The 15,240-nt window shown below is 37.5% G+C and overlaps 3 protein-coding genes across 3 annotated transcripts; all 3 read right to left on the bottom strand.

Annotated features, from left to right (window-relative positions):
• Window positions 1-7,662: 7,662 nt before the first annotated feature.
• On the bottom strand, window positions 7,663-8,523 carry LOC112167695 (B3 domain-containing protein At2g31720-like). Its single transcript, XM_024304743.1, has one exon. It carries the CDS (start codon window positions 8,521-8,523, stop codon window positions 7,663-7,665), a length of 861 nt encoding a protein of 286 aa, XP_024160511.1.
• A 938-nt stretch (window positions 8,524-9,461) lies between these two features.
• LOC112167686 (two-component response regulator ORR26) lies at window positions 9,462-10,887 on the bottom strand. Its single transcript, XM_024304733.1, has 4 exons — window positions 10,626-10,887; window positions 10,476-10,552; window positions 10,045-10,306; window positions 9,462-9,952 (listed from the first exon to the last, which is right to left on the bottom strand). The coding sequence occupies exons 1-4, from the start codon at window positions 10,885-10,887 to the stop codon at window positions 9,462-9,464; spliced, it is 1,092 nt and encodes a 363-aa protein (XP_024160501.1).
• A 2,888-nt stretch (window positions 10,888-13,775) lies between these two features.
• Window positions 13,776-15,126, bottom strand: LOC112181806 (senescence-specific cysteine protease SAG39). Its single transcript, XM_024320207.2, has 2 exons — window positions 14,551-15,126; window positions 13,776-14,428 (listed from the first exon to the last, which is right to left on the bottom strand). Exons 1-2 carry the CDS (start codon window positions 14,978-14,980, stop codon window positions 13,836-13,838), a joined length of 1,023 nt encoding a protein of 340 aa, XP_024175975.1. The 5' UTR covers window positions 14,981-15,126; the 3' UTR covers window positions 13,776-13,835.
• Window positions 15,127-15,240: the final 114 nt, after the last annotated feature.

Raw genomic sequence — 15,240 nt, 5'->3', positions numbered from 1 at the left:
AATGTTTCAAGGAAGTTAATTCAGATGAGGATTGAGGATTCAATGATGAACTTATTCTTGCTTCTACTAAAGATATTTCAAAATTTTCCCATTCCAAATCAAGAAAAGAATTTGATCCAAGCCCTACAAAGAAATTTAAAGCCGAAAATGAGTAGAAATCCTAGGGCACGTTTACTTACTTGGAATGAGAGAGAATTATTACGGGGTAAAACTATTCCTACGTTTACTAACACATAAAGGAATTGGAATGATTCTGGATAAAAGTATTTATGCGTTTACTAACACATGAAAGAATCGGAATGGGTGCAGGTCCCACCTCCTTATAAGGAATTGATTCCTGAATACTCAGGAATTTGATTACGAAGGGGGGAGATAGGTTTAGGAATCAACTCATCTGGAATCAATACCGATTCATTTCTTCTCCCATTCTAGTTGTCTCCGATTCATGATTATTTTCCATTCCAAGTAAGTAAATGTGCCACTAAATTTCAATCTGCTTCCTAGGGTTAGAATGATGCCCTATCATGTTTTTTTATGTATTTTGATGTTTTATTGACGGATTTATAGTTTATTTATCATGAATATTTAATCATTGCTTGAAATTATGCTTTATGTTTAAGTTCTTTGATTGATCACCTTAGAACTTTGCATCTAGTAATTGGAGACAAAGCTGAAGCAAAGATGCATTATAATTTGAATTAGCGTCTTGCAATTAAGTGTGGTAAATCGCATTTTTACTTGAGAAAGAATAATGGTTTGCTTGATTCTCTTGTTTTCTAGAACATAACAAATCCTTGCATGTTAAATTTACCTAAGAAGGATAGACTACATAACTAGGGTATAAAATCTTTACGAGAGAGAGAGAGAGAGAGAGAGAGAGAGAGAGACACACACACACACACACACACACACAAACACACACATCCTAGGGCTGTCAATGCTGACACGACTCGAAACCCGCACGAAATAAAGCGGGTTGAACCCGCACGATTAAAAAGCGGGTCGGTGGTGGGTCAACCCGCCATGACCCATTTAATAAATGGGTCGGTCATGGGTCAACCCGCCAACACAAAGTGAACCCGTATAACCCCATTGTGCTATGTTTCTTCTTGAAATTTTGGACGTTCGGAGTATTTGATCATAGGATTAGACAATTTGAAATATTTCGCTTTTTAATTATTGGATTTAATTATTTATTAATTATATATAATTATTTATATTTTTCGTCTTGTGGATTTTTAGTAAATTTAATCAATTTATGCATTTTTTTAATTAAATTGGTCCCATTGTTAACGTTTAAATGTGTCATTTTGTCTAATAAGACACGACCTATTTATTAAATGGGTTAAGCGGGTTGGAAACGGGTAACCAGTTTAATAAATAGGTTGGGTTTGAGTTTAAATTTTTGACACGATTATTAAATGGGTTGGGTTTGAGTTTATATCTTGCGACACGATAAATACCTTGGCCCGACACGAACCCAACCTGACATGACCCATTGACAGCCCTAACACACACACACACACAAGGAAAATTATAATCTAGAGCCTAAGAAGAACTTAGATACGGGAATTATCATTTAAAGAAATAAAAGACTCTATTAATTGCATGGAAACATAAATATGATTGTTAGTGGTTGATTCTGAAACCCTAGGTTCCGTCATGTTTGTTTTTTAACTTTTTGTTTGTATGTTTCTTTCTTTCCTCAAAATTTCAGCCTATTTGTTTAAGTCAAACAGAACAAAGGCAAATAGGAAGTTTGAGAATTTCTGATGTATTGATCTTCTCCAAAGACGGAGTATATATACAAAGTATACACAATCCTAATAGGAAACTAATTACACTGTGATATTCTTCCCCTTAACTACATAATATTCTCTTTAACTATACAATCCTAATTACACTACAATTCCTACAATTATGGAGAGTGACTCACGCCAACACTCCCCCTCAAGTTGGAGCATATAGATCACGGATGCCCAACTTGTCAAGTGAGTCATAAAATGCCTTGCTAGAGACTGCCTTTGTAAGAATATCTGCCAGCTGCTCCTCAATAGGTACGAAGGGAAAAAAGATGATTTGTTGATCCAGCTTCTCTTTGATGAAGTGCCTATCAACCTCCACATGTTTTGTGCGATCATGTTGGACAAGATTATGAGCAATTTCAACTATAGCTTTGTTATCACAGAACAAGGGCATGACTTTCTTCTGCTTGAACCCCAAATCCCTTAACAAGTGCCTTAACCATAACATCTCACAAACTCCACGAGCCATTCCTTTATATTCTGCTTCAGCACTATAACGGGCCACCACCTTCTACTTCTTACTCTTCCAAGTAACTCCCATCTAAAAATGTAGAATATCCGGAAGTGGACCATCGGTCAGTTATACAACTTGCCCAGTCTAAATAATTGATTCACAAAAACTACATATGGTTTAGACAATCTATGAGTAGACACATAATTAGTTACAGGATATTTGGTCTTAGAAAAACAAACTTGGTTCATATTTCTTAGTAGACTGGCCACGATCGGACCATTCTGGTAAGGCTTTTGTTTGAACATGTGTAGAATCAATTATAGGAGTAACACTATTAGACAAAGGTGGGTTACATGACAAAGGCAAACTACTACATACCTCAGATGAAGATTGAACAGGGGAGACTACTGATGGAGAGGGAGAGACTGAATGATTAGGAGCTTCTTCTTGAAGGGTAGACGATTCAGCAATGGTCTTTTCTGTTTCAGAATTTACAATGCTCTGTCCGGCAGTTGCATGGTGAAGGGTAGACGATTCAGCAATTGTCTTTTCTGTTTCGAAACTCGCAATGCTCTGTTCGGCAGTTGCATGGCGAAGGGTAGATGATTCAGCAATTGCCTTTTCTGTTTCGGAACTCGCAATACTCTGCTCGGCAATTGCCTTTTCTGTTTCTGCAAAAGTGTCATTGGTTTCTGGGCCACTGGACATTTTCTCTTCACTAAACGATCGATCGTTTGAGATAAAGCGATCGATCGTTGGCCCTGTTTGGTACTATCCTTCATAAAAAACACCCTGCTCCCCCTGACTATGAGTCGTAGAAGGTGGAAAATAACATATATCCTCACTGAAATGTCACATCCATGGTGACATAAAATCGTTGAGAGGGAGAATGATAACACTTGTATCCTTTCTGCTGAGTCCCATACCCGACAAAGACACACTTGGGAGCCCTTGCATCTAACTTGGAACATTGGTTCTTATAAAGATGGACATAGGCTACACAACCAAAGACACGAGCAGGAAGAGTATTAAGAGATGGGATAGAGATGTAACTAGACAATACCTCAAATGGAATACAACCTTGAAGAGAGGAAGATGGGAGACGATTAATAAGATGGGAGGCACAAAACACTGCCTCTTCCCAAAGGTATTTAAGCATATTGGCACTAAGGAGAAGGGTGCGACCCATGTCTAACAAATGACGATTCTTTCGCTCAGAGACTCCATTCTGTTCTGGTGTTTGTAGGCAAGTGGTTTGGTGAATAATTCCATGAGATTGGAAGTAATCACGAAATGAATGATTAACAAACTCCCTCCCCCCCAATTATCAGACCTAAATATCCTAATACAAGTATCATATTGGGTACGAACAAGATTATGAAAAGTTGTAAAGGCAGAGAAGACTGCATCTTTTGACTTAAGTAAAACAACCCAAGTCAATCTTGTGAAATCATCAATGAATAAAATAAAATAACGCATTCCAGAAAGGGTTAAGTGTTTCGAAGGTCCCCATAAATCCGAATGAATCAGTTCAAATGGCATTGTACTAGAATGAAAGCTGGAAGGATAGCTAGACCTATGATTTTTAGCTACAGCACAAGTCTCACAATGCAAGCTAGACTCCTTTATTCTAAAAAACAGAGAGGGCATGGACTTCTTCATAACTCCAAAGGATGGATGGCCTAAACAGCGATGCCATAACCACAACTCATTCAACCGATTAGAATTCAATGTCAGGGCAACAGGGTTTTGCAAACTTGGGGGTGCTTTTGTCTGTCCTGCCTACATGCAATCCAAGTGAAACAATCTCTCCCTCAGGTCTCCCTTGCCAATTATCACCCGAGTGCACAGATCATGAAAGATGACATACATAGGATAAAAGGTTACAGAACATTTGTTTTGTGTATTCAACTGAGACACAGGTAAGAGATGATGAGACAAAGATGGTACAAAGATAACATTATGAAAAGTAATGGAAGGTGTAACCTGGACAGACCCAATTCCTAAGACCGGGAAAGACTCACCATTGGCATTAGAGACATGTATTATGGATAGAGATGACAACTTAATAAAGAAAGACTTATCATAGGTCATATGATCAGACGCACATGAATCAATTATCTATGTATTAAAGATAAGAAAAGCAGGGTGCAAATTGACAATTTTTGGTACCATACCCCTTTTTAGAGGTGGCAAACGGGCCACTAAGCACAAGCACGGCACGGGCCCCGCACGCTTAAAAGCAGCTCGGCACGGCCCAAGCCAGTTAGTGGCCCGGCACGACCCGAGCACGTTAGAATAACGGGTCGGGCTGGGCCAAGGCCTAAAAATATTAGCTCATTGGCCTGGCCCGAGCACGACATATTGTGGGCCGGCCCGTTACAAACACAAAATTTCATTTTGTTTTTAAAAATATTAAAAAACTACAAGATGAGATTTGAATATGAGACATTTTTATTTAAAATCTCATGACAATTCCACCAATGCTTTCTTTTATATTGTCAAAATAATGAAACAAAACATTATATCCTTGTTTTGACATAAGTATTTTTTCTAAATATTAAATATATGTTTATTAATAAAGACCAGCTAATCTCATATTAATACAACTATAGAATGAAGGAAAGAATAATAGATACTAAATCTTCATTATATTAATAAAGATTAATCTCACAATAATATACTAAAAACAATATATATTTTGAGTTTTTTTTTTCTTTTCTTTCTTATAGTGGAATATAAAAAATTATTAGAAATCTAATCTTAAAAAGCTAAGATTAAGAAAAACGTTGTAGAACTTAATTTATTTTAATTTTCTAAATAGTTAAATAAAAGTAATTTTTATTTGTTCAAATTAAGATTTTAAAATCGTATTTTATAGTGGGTAGGCACGAGCACGGCCCGTTATTGACCTTGCACGAGCACGACCTGGCACGATATGGGCTCGGGCCATGGGTCGGGCCGGACTTAATATTTAAGTAAATGGGCCGGCACGAGCCCGGCAAGATAATAAATAGGCCGATACAAGCACGGCACGAAGCACGACTAGGCCCGCTTAAAATGGGCCCGCCCGACCCGGCCCGTTTGCCACCTCTACCCCTTTTCATTTTCAAAACGCAATGGACTCATCGCCTCTATACAACGCCCGCATTCATAAAGATGAAAGACTTGATATCTTTCAGTTTGAGAAAGCAACTGCTCCACTTGAATTAGCTTCATACTCATCGCGACATCTCATACTATTAATAACTACTTGTTTCATGCATCTTGATCAATTGCAAGAAATTTCACAGCATCTTGGCCTTCTTATTAATTCTGTCAGGGATTTCAGAACAGTTAATAATATCAGCTCTTTACAGGTTGTAAGTTTGTACTTTGTAATGAAATCGTAAGTACAATTATACCAAATACCAATGGTAGACAAGAAGAGTATGCTGTATATTAAATCATAATCTTGTTCACTGAAATTGGATGGTAAAACTGTGCTTAAAACTTATGCAAGTCAGCAAGTGGAAGTGCTGCCTCTATCAAATCCACACACAATTTACTAATGACTACTTAATTTCAACTGTGTTAATACTGTCTAATTACTCTGTCCACTGGAATACTGCATAAGAGTATAATGCTTGCACTAGTGCACCCTATGTTGCCTCTCTTCCTCGTAGAGTGCTAATTGTTTTCTGGTTGCATAAATGAGAATCCAAAAGCCAAGGTGAATTGTCAAGCGTGCTCAGGAATATGAAGAAAATGGGCATACTTTATAGGGGAGATAAGGAGAAGCAAGATAGTTTCCACTTGTCTCTGGGAAAATGCAATTAAATAAGAGTAATCAGTAGTTAGTTGTTCATATATAGGAGAATTTATGGAACACTTTCTAAATTAAAATACTGAAACCTTGTTCTGGAAATTGATGGATGTGGCCATGGAATCTATGATAACCAAATTGTAACTGGAATGCAGTCCATATAGAAACACAGTAGGGACTTGTTTCATGATTCATGAACAGTATACCTATATGCAAATCAGAAGATAATAGCGGCTGTTGGAAATTAAACCAAGCCCATTATTATTTACTTAATTAGTATCTTGAGTTGTCTGGAGTCTTATAGTTTGTGAACCTTTCATATTCCAAGGTAGTTAGTAGTTGTACGTGTTTTTTAAATGTTCCATTCGAAAGACTTTCATGTAGTCTTTTAGTATTCTGTGTAAGTCTGAGACTCCCTATAGGTAGGTGAGTTTGTTTTGTTGTTGAAGCAGAACTGCAGAAGTCATTGAGATATCAATAAAGTTATCTTCCTCTGACTTCTTATTTTCTCTCTTGGTTAGTGTTTGGAGTGAGTCATTTATTTTGTTTCCAACAATATCAAAACTGATGCACAAGATTATAGCTATATTATTAGCTATTCAATGGAGAAGATTGAATGTCTTTAACAGCCCCCCTCAGACTTGGCGGTCCTGGACAGACGAGTTTGCCAGAAAGAAGAAGATGACGAGACTTGTGAAGTGGTTTGGTGAGTAAATCAGCTGGCTGATCCTTGGAAGGAATAAAGCAAGCCCGATGACTACCACGAGCAACCTTTTCACTAACATAGTGATAATCGAGCTCAATATACTTAATGCAGGCATGGAAAACAGGATTTGAAGCCATATAGGTGGTGCTTAGATTATCACAATGTAACAAAATTGAAAATTGAATGCATGCTCCAAGTTCATATAGGAGATAACCTAACCAAGTCGTTTCGGCACTAGCATGGGCAAGAGATCGATAGTTCGATACTCAGATTCAGCACTTGAGCGGGCAATGGTAGGCCCAATGATAAAGTAATATGGGGTTCACATTCAAATCAATTGTCAATTGAAGGAGTGACCCAAACCCTTATAACCCCATAGACAAGATCCCATTTTTCCCATGTGGGATCTATAATCTCAACACGCCCCCGCACGTGTGGCGAATTTTCAAGCTATACACGTGGACAACTTATGCTGGGTGACATGGAGCCCGTGTGGCTGTTAAGCATTCAAACGTGGAATAACCCGCTCTGATACCATGATAAAGTAATATAGGATTCACATCCAAAACTAATTGGCAGTTTTACAAGAAGCAATAAATCTACATTAACAACAATATCAAAACTGATGCATAATATCAAAACTGATGCACAAGATTATAGCTATACTATTAGCTATTCAATGGAGAAGATTGAATGTCTTTAACAGAATTTATCTTCCTGGTTCTCTAACAAAAATCAATGCATCTTTGTCAGCAGCTTCTTTGAGCGGTGATATTCCTCCCAGCATTAATACTCCCTACTCCCTAGTGCTGCTGCCATCATCCCATCATTAAATTATTAAGCTTACCTTTCAGCTTTTTCATTCTCCGTGTGTCTTGCATTTGCACTGTCCTCACAGATTGCTCACAGTACTTCCTTCACTATTACTGTCATTTTCTTGGCCACTCTTTTTACCATCACCAATTTGATTTTCACCTCTCTTAACCAAAACAAGAGCCAAGTGAAGCTGATCCTCGGTCCCATCCTTATTAGCCCGGAATGACCAAACTTGAACTTTATCTCCTATAACGATACCATTCTGCTCTACAATCTCATTCCAGTTGGTTTTCGGCACATAAAGTTCCTCTTTCGACATCTTCCACCACTCCAAGCATTTCGGGTCTATCAATGGAAGCTTTAGGGTTTTATGCCTCTCAAGGTTTCCAATCTCATTAGGTTCCAAGAAATTCTTAGATAGGGTTTCATATGATGGCAAGGTCAATATGCTCTTGTCACACTTCACATCCCTAGCATTCAAACTCTTCTCTATCAACAAAGTCAATTGCTTCCCCTTCAATCTGCCGAGAATGATTTGCTTGTAATCTTCAGGCAACTCAGGACCAGTATTTGTACTAGGAGGTACGCCCTTCTTCGAACGTTTAAACTTGGGAACCCTAGCTTTATCATCCTGATTATAATGATCTTCAGAATCGTATTTCCTTTTAGAAAAAGGAATGTCCGTAGTGATTTTTGTAGCTGCAGGCTTGGTCTTTGTTAACATTCGTCGATATACCACAAACCATCGTTTCTTTGGTGGTAACTTCGGCAGTATCAAGTTTACTTGTTTTTTGGGCATGGTCATGATTTGGGACAAGTCTAAACTACGTTTTGATTCCTGAATTGATGAGGGCACGACATTGTTCTTCTTGATCGTCGACCCGTTGACCACGGTGGCTGCCTTCTTGACATTCTTGATGACAATCTTCAGGTTCATGTTTCTCTTGATGTTTTTTCCCTTGATGATTGTCACTGGTTTCTCTTGGTCGTGTTAATCTTGGATCTTCTTCAATCCTTTTGAATCGTTGTTCTTAATTCTCTGATTATTCTTAAGCGGTGAATCGAGAATAGAAAAGGGTGGTTCTAAATAGGGATTTAAAGTACTCCTTATCTGATCAGGAATAGGAAAGCCTTGTAATATTGGGCTTCAAGCTAATGTTGCCCATCAAAAATTAGGAATTTGGGGCTAAAAGGTTCATGCCTTGAATCTCTAATTGATAGAAACTCAAGGTAAAAAATGAAACCACAGGGGCATAAGGCTACTCAAAGATTCCTCATGAATTTTGCTACTGTTTTCCTAATTAAATCGAATTAATATTTGAAATTTCTTATACACATTTAGTTGCAGTATCCATGATGAAGATCGACTGCTTCTGCAGTTTTATCAGGATGACCCGTTGGCTGCAAGCTCTCTATCAATGCTACATTCACAAAGGAGCGCCAGAATTCTCAACACATATAAGGACAGTCAGGACCAAAACATGCAAGAACACTTAGAGGTGCTTATGTTTTGTCTGCAAGGTTATTTTCAAAGTTTCAGTGTCCAAATTGCTCATAGCTCCTAGGTAGTGCTGTTAATGTCGCTTAATCCTCTATTTAATTTAAAAAAAAAAAGTTTTCAGCCTCCAAATGAGTTTAGCTTCTAAAATATATACAAATTCAAAGGTTCTGTATTTGGTATTTGCCTCAACTTCTACGCAAATCTGTTATACGATACAAGAAGTAGCGTCTCTTATTTCATAATGCTGTCAAGTTTATCACCCATAGAAGCTTACATCTGTGTATTAACTCAATATAAATGGAGAAAATCCTCAACATAGCCTACATTATAGTAGGCATGCATTAACATATGTAATCAAGGTGCATAATCTCCCCTTAAAAGAAATCATCGGAATCCACATCATCGAACACTTGAATGGTGTCCTCTTCTGCAAAGTTAAATAAGTCATCACTTTCTCCTCCTTCAAACCCAAAGGTGTCATATTCTTCTTGCTCCTGTGATCCTGGTAGGGGTGACAGCAGACTGTGTGGATCAAATTCCCCAAAAATGTTATATTCTTCTTGCTCCTGTGATGCTAGTAGGGGTGACAGCAGAATGTGTGGATCAAATTCCCCAAAACTGTTATATTCTTCTTGGTCTTGTGGTTGTGGAGGTGGTGGTGAAGGCATTAATTTCAATGGTGAAGGCCGCTGTTGCTCTTTTTGTTGTATAGAATTATGAAGTATTGGGCAATCTGTTGCATTTTGATGACCAAAATCACCAACATTGGAGAAATTCTTGTTCTGGTCCTGAAAAATATCTTCCCTGAAAAAGTTTTCAACATGTCCAAAGCCAGCTGCCAAATCCATGTTGCTGCTGCTCTGACCTGGTCCAATTTGCTCAGCATTAAAATAACTATAATCAAGCTGATTGCTTTGAGTTGGTTGCCCATATTTTTATTTGATGTCTCATTACTACTTGAGTCCACATGAATAGGAATATCTGCAGAACCAAAGGCAGGTCTAGTGGTCATTTGACTATTGAGGTCCTCCAGAAAATGGCTTCTGAGTTCTGGTTGATATGGTGTGGATGTGGAGTACAGATTTGAGAGTTGGGGAAATTCTCCTTGAAAATTAAATGTTGATGCAGATTTTCTTGGTTGAGAACTTGCTGATTTGGAAGCTCTGATCCTTCTCTTTTCAATTGCTAGTTGTTCCCGCCTCAAGGAGTGGCGATATTTCTACAAAAACAACATTGACCTTCATTTGGCAGGGATTCAAGTTCAATTACATATTACATTAGAGGGTTCCTAATATTCTGTAGTGATATGATGCCTAATCAAAAGAGAACAACAATTTTCTGAAGTGCTTATACTCTATCTATTTTATTATTTATCACATGGAACAAACCTGCAAATGGCTTGAAACATTTCTTCTCATCAGTCCAGGAACATTCATAAGCTGAATTATTTTCTTTGGACGAGCACCTAAAAACCGAGAAAGAAATTAGCTAACAGTGTTCAATATTTTATGACCAAACTAATTTCATGATACTCTTACCATCAATGCCTATTAGTTTGACAGCTTGCAAGAATCTATGATGCAGCTCATCAGTCCATATTACCCTTCGCTTCGTAAAGGCTGTTGAACAATTGCTATCTTTCTCCACATAATTGTCCATTCCTTCTGACCTTTCTCTTTCGGAATTTGGTATCTTTGCTTGTGATTCTACATGAGTATTGCTTTCCTCTTTAGTAATGTCTATGACCACATTTCTGTTGTTTTTGAATGCAAATTGCCATAGGTTCTTGAGACTATCCATTGTGACTGGCTAAACAATATAATAAGCAGCCCCTTTAAACAGACAACCAATCTTGGCATTCATATCATCATCATCAGACATGACTGCAATGCAAAGTAATTGTTCAGAATATAGTACCAAGGAGGAAACAAAGTGTTGAATACAAATACCATGATTATCAATTGGTCTTGCAATGGATGCTCTAATTTGACATGGTATGAAAAGCCAAAACAATAATAATAGTGGTCTTTGAGAGTTAGAACTTACTAAAAACAGGTAAATTGGAGACTGCGGTCATTTTCTCTAGGAGCTCATATTTGTTCATGTCAGGCAAGTGTGCCTCTGTCAGAACAACATCAAGATCAGCTTCCTTCTTCTGAGCGATATCTAATGCCTCAGAGGATCCTTTAGCTGTCAAAACTGCTTGTAAGAGTAAAGTAAAATTATTAGAATAATTTCATAGGCATATTTTTCAATTTTGTAAACGGTTAAAAAGAAACACAGAATGGCCAAATGAAAGAAAAAAGCCAGTACCCCTAAAGGCACTTGAAACTCCATCATGAACAAGCATAATGAACAAAAAGAGAAAGAGAAATGTTGCTCCTATCAAGTTGTCTGTCTCTGCTAGTTACCTTTATATCCTAAGCTCCCTAGTAGTCTTGACAGCATTTCTAGACATTCAGAATCACCATCAACAACCAAAACACTGAAACCTTTAGCTGGTTTTGGACTAGTCTTCATAGATTCAACTGAGATGGCCATCTCATTGCACATTGCTGCAGTGATCATTTTCCTATAATAATAATAATAATAATAATAAATCAAAGATAAAGATCATATTCTGTAGTACCAGAAGAATGAAAGTATCATGTTCTGCACTTATCCATGCTTACAATTGTTGTGTGATGACAGTAAAAGTTGAAATGTCTATCAAGCGATTAGGCCAATCACTCTATGCAAAAGTTACGTTTTTTGAGAAGAAGTGAGAGGACCAATTTAAAAAGAGAATTTAGGCTTAAATGAAATTCAGGAACAAAATTTAGAATGACAATTATCCCACGAACGACTGCCAATTATACGATATGAAGGTCAAGGTTACTAATTGAGTTACCATGTTGAGAATTTTGTAAACTCTTTTAGATATATTTGTTTTTAATACCTTCCGTCATTCCTTTCACGTATTTGTTTGGCCTATACTTACTGTACTCACATACAGAATGGAACTTGCTATTTCTGCAATGGATTTGCTAACTTATTTGTTCCACATTTTTGCATTGGTGCTTTCCACTCCCAATTTGTCATGCTCCAGTTAAATATTTTGTTACCTAATGTAGACCTAACATTCAGTTACTAAAGTTTGTTCATAAGTATCTCTAGCAAGAAAACTATGTCTTAATTGGTAAGATTTAATGCTCTTACAACCCTGAAATTTAAGGTACAAAAGCAAATGCTTGCTGCAAAAGAGCATACTGGAGAAAGCTTATTCACTAGTACCACGAAGAGTGTACTCAGTACTGATGTAGGACAAGAATGGACCTGGTTTAGCCGGAAAATTAGAAAAATAAAGAAGCAGCGTGGAATTAAGAAGAGTGATTGGAAAATAGGTAATTCACGCATAATGAGGTTACTAGCCGCTGCAATATCCAAGAAAATTTGGTTTTTGACTTTTCAGGTTTCTCGTGTGAAAAGTCAGTTTTGATTTTGAATCAGATTTGACTAACTTTTGGCCAGAATGTCTATTTGAGACGCATGATACCTTTCCGGAATGGGAACGACGAGATCTTCAAGACTCACTTTAGTGAGCCCTATCAGATTTAGGCCAAAATGTATCATCTTAATAATCCGATTCGTGATTTAATATTTTTAGACTAGTTTTACATTATTTTTTATATTAGGTTTTCTAGTTTACTTTGGATTTGTTTTGTTTTTACTCATGGGCTTTAGGGTTTCATTGTTAGTCGCCCTAGGGTTTATTTTCTTATAAATAAGCCGCCTTAAGGCTGCAGAAGGCATCTTATCATCTTTTATCAATAAAATTGAGATTATTCTCTTTTATCTATGGTGGACTCCAGAATCCTTTGTTTAGGTTTATTGCTGGTAAACCTAGTTATCAATCCGTCTGCGTCAAGTACCTCTGGGATCAGCCTCTCTAAAGTGCATCCCTCTTAGCCTTCATCTTCTTCCTACAAAGTAAAATGGAAATAACTTACTAACAACAAAGGAACTATATCATAAAGCAGCATGAAAACCTCTTAAGAATATATTTCCATGTGTATAAAGTCAACAATCCGTGTTACATTCTTGCATCTCAAATCTTAAGATCCTTGTAATATGCTAGGAAGTTGAGAAATTACGGTATGAGCTTTCACCAAGTCCAATATATAGTTCATCGTAGTATAACTTCAGCACGCAAAAAAGGTATCAAAGGCCTATACTATGCCATTCTGTTGCAGGGGAAATGCATAAAGAGCCTGGACATGGAACCATCTTATTCTGCTTACTAGCTACTAAAGATAACTCTTAATTAACAATCCCTTGCTGTCAAAAAAATGCCTGGAATTCATGTTTTTCTAAAATATAAAAAATATTATTGAGCTATGACTAGAAGACCAAAAAAGAAGCCGAAAGAAGTAAACAGTTTTGTAGGGTAGAAATGCAAAAAACAAGCATCAGATCACAATGTACCAAGTATCAGTCATGAAATTTACATTAGTAAGGATATTAGCGAACGTTGAGCAGCCTTGAGCTATTGGCGAACTTTCTGCTACACATTTACTTTAGTTAGTCAATGGTAAAGGGGATATATTATTAGAGACCATATTGTTCAAGAACAAGCATGCAAATATATTTTTTCAATTGATTTAATGATAAAACTTGCTAGTTTTCTTACTTATCTAGTTTCTTAGTTCACATACAAGTTCATGTACATATCATAAGGATATAGGCTTTGTTTCTACTTCAATGGTAGTTTATGCAGTTGGGTATGAGGGTTCCATGGCAATGCCACAAAGACCTTCCGGTGCAGGCACATCTCTTTGCATTCTTATGTAACCTTCTTCACCCCATTGTGCACCCCATGAGTTCTTCACCAACCAATACTTAGTCCCATTATCACTGACACCATAACCAACAGCAGTAACACCATGGTCTAGGCTTGTTCCACATGGTCCTGTGAAAACACCACTCGTATAGAACTGGAAGTCAGATCCGCTAGCATCAATGGCAACAGAAATAGGTTGATTAGCAACGGCCTTGAGAAGGGCACTTTCGTTGTTGGGAGGCACATCTTCATGGCCAGTAATTGAGGCTGCATGGCTTGCTTCCTTCTTAGCATCGCATGTACCATCTTCCCCCGTGTAGGGATAGTTAGCCTCCGTGCTAAGTCCATGATTTTGATTGATGAACTCAAATGCATTGTCCATCAAGCCACCCTCACAACCTTGGTCTTCACCATTGACATCACAGTCAACCAGCTCTTGCTCAGACAAAGATATTAGTTTACCAGTTGTAAGCTGAGTAATTCCTTCCATGGCTGCAACTGCTGAGAATGCCCAACAACAACCTGTACATATTTATTTAATTGCAGAGTTGTAGCAATTAGAGTAGAGATATATTTTGTTTCAAAATGGAAAATAGTCTTATGACCAAGAAAATTAAAGGCACAGAGAGAAGTGTGTTACATACCACATTGGCCTTGGTCCTTGACAGGAGTTACAGCTCCCTTCTGTCTCCAGTCCATTGTCGCTGGCACAGTAGCATTTTCATATTTGAAAGTAGTGGTCTTTGTGGAACATTCATGCCCCTTGAATCGATTTCTCGAGGCTATGAATTCATCATTTGTAAGGTCTGCATATTGATTCAAACCCAATTTGTAAAGCTTATTTCCTTCATTATTGGAAGATTCTATAAATGCCTCATTCTCCTTGAATATCTTGAAGCGCTTCTCCTTCTCAATGACATCATTATATACACGTCCATAACGAGCCATCCATTGCTCGTACCTCCCATAAGCTAATGCATCTTGGAGACTGCGAGAAGTGGCTTCTGAAGACCAAAGCCCCGACATGAGGACCAAAACCAAACAGATGCATTTGCTTTGGTTGGTGAACTCCATTGTAGGCTAGGATTTGAAAGTTAATGGATATGAGGAGGTGTAGTGAATGGTACACTTTATATAGAGAAGGGAATGGCCTTTGTAAAATATCTCCGTGCCCCAAAAAATGGTCTGCAATGTCTTTTGCCCAGAAAATGTTCTGATTTGAACCTGTTAAGATTAATAAATAGTTCATATGACTATTGATCTAATTTGATGCATGTCACGATAAATTACTCGCTAAACCCATTATATATGTCCTTATCTGCAAAATGGTTGGT

The sequence above is a fragment of the Rosa chinensis genome, chromosome 1, assembly GCF_002994745.2.
Source record: "Rosa chinensis cultivar Old Blush chromosome 1, RchiOBHm-V2, whole genome shotgun sequence".
In the NCBI taxonomy this organism is placed as follows: Eukaryota; Viridiplantae; Streptophyta; class Magnoliopsida; order Rosales; family Rosaceae; genus Rosa; species Rosa chinensis.
Note: the sequence above shows the minus strand (reverse complement) of the source record. Positions and strands in the feature narration are given on the sequence as shown.

Bases quoted from the DNA above. Each gene is read 5' to 3' on its own strand.
- LOC112167686 (XM_024304733.1), bottom strand. From the start codon at position 10,887: ATGGATAGTCTCAAGAACCTATGGCAATTTGCATTCAAAAACAACAGA. The intron at 10,553-10,625 runs GTAAGAGTATCA...CTCGGTTTTTAG, and splicing joins CAAACTAATAGGCATTGATG to GTGCTCGTCCAAAGAAAATA. The intron at 10,307-10,475 runs GTTTGTTCCATG...TTGTTTTTGTAG, and splicing joins ATGTTTCAAGCCATTTGCAG to AAATATCGCCACTCCTTGAG.
- LOC112167695 (XM_024304743.1), bottom strand. From the start codon at position 8,523: ATGAACCTGAAGATTGTCATCAAGAATGTCAAGAAGGCAGCCACCGTG.
- LOC112181806 (XM_024320207.2), bottom strand. From the start codon at position 14,980: ATGGAGTTCACCAACCAAAGCAAATGCATCTGTTTGGTTTTGGTCCTC. The intron at 14,429-14,550 runs GTATGTAACACA...AAATATGTACAG, and splicing joins CAAGGACCAAGGCCAATGTG to GTTGTTGTTGGGCATTCTCA.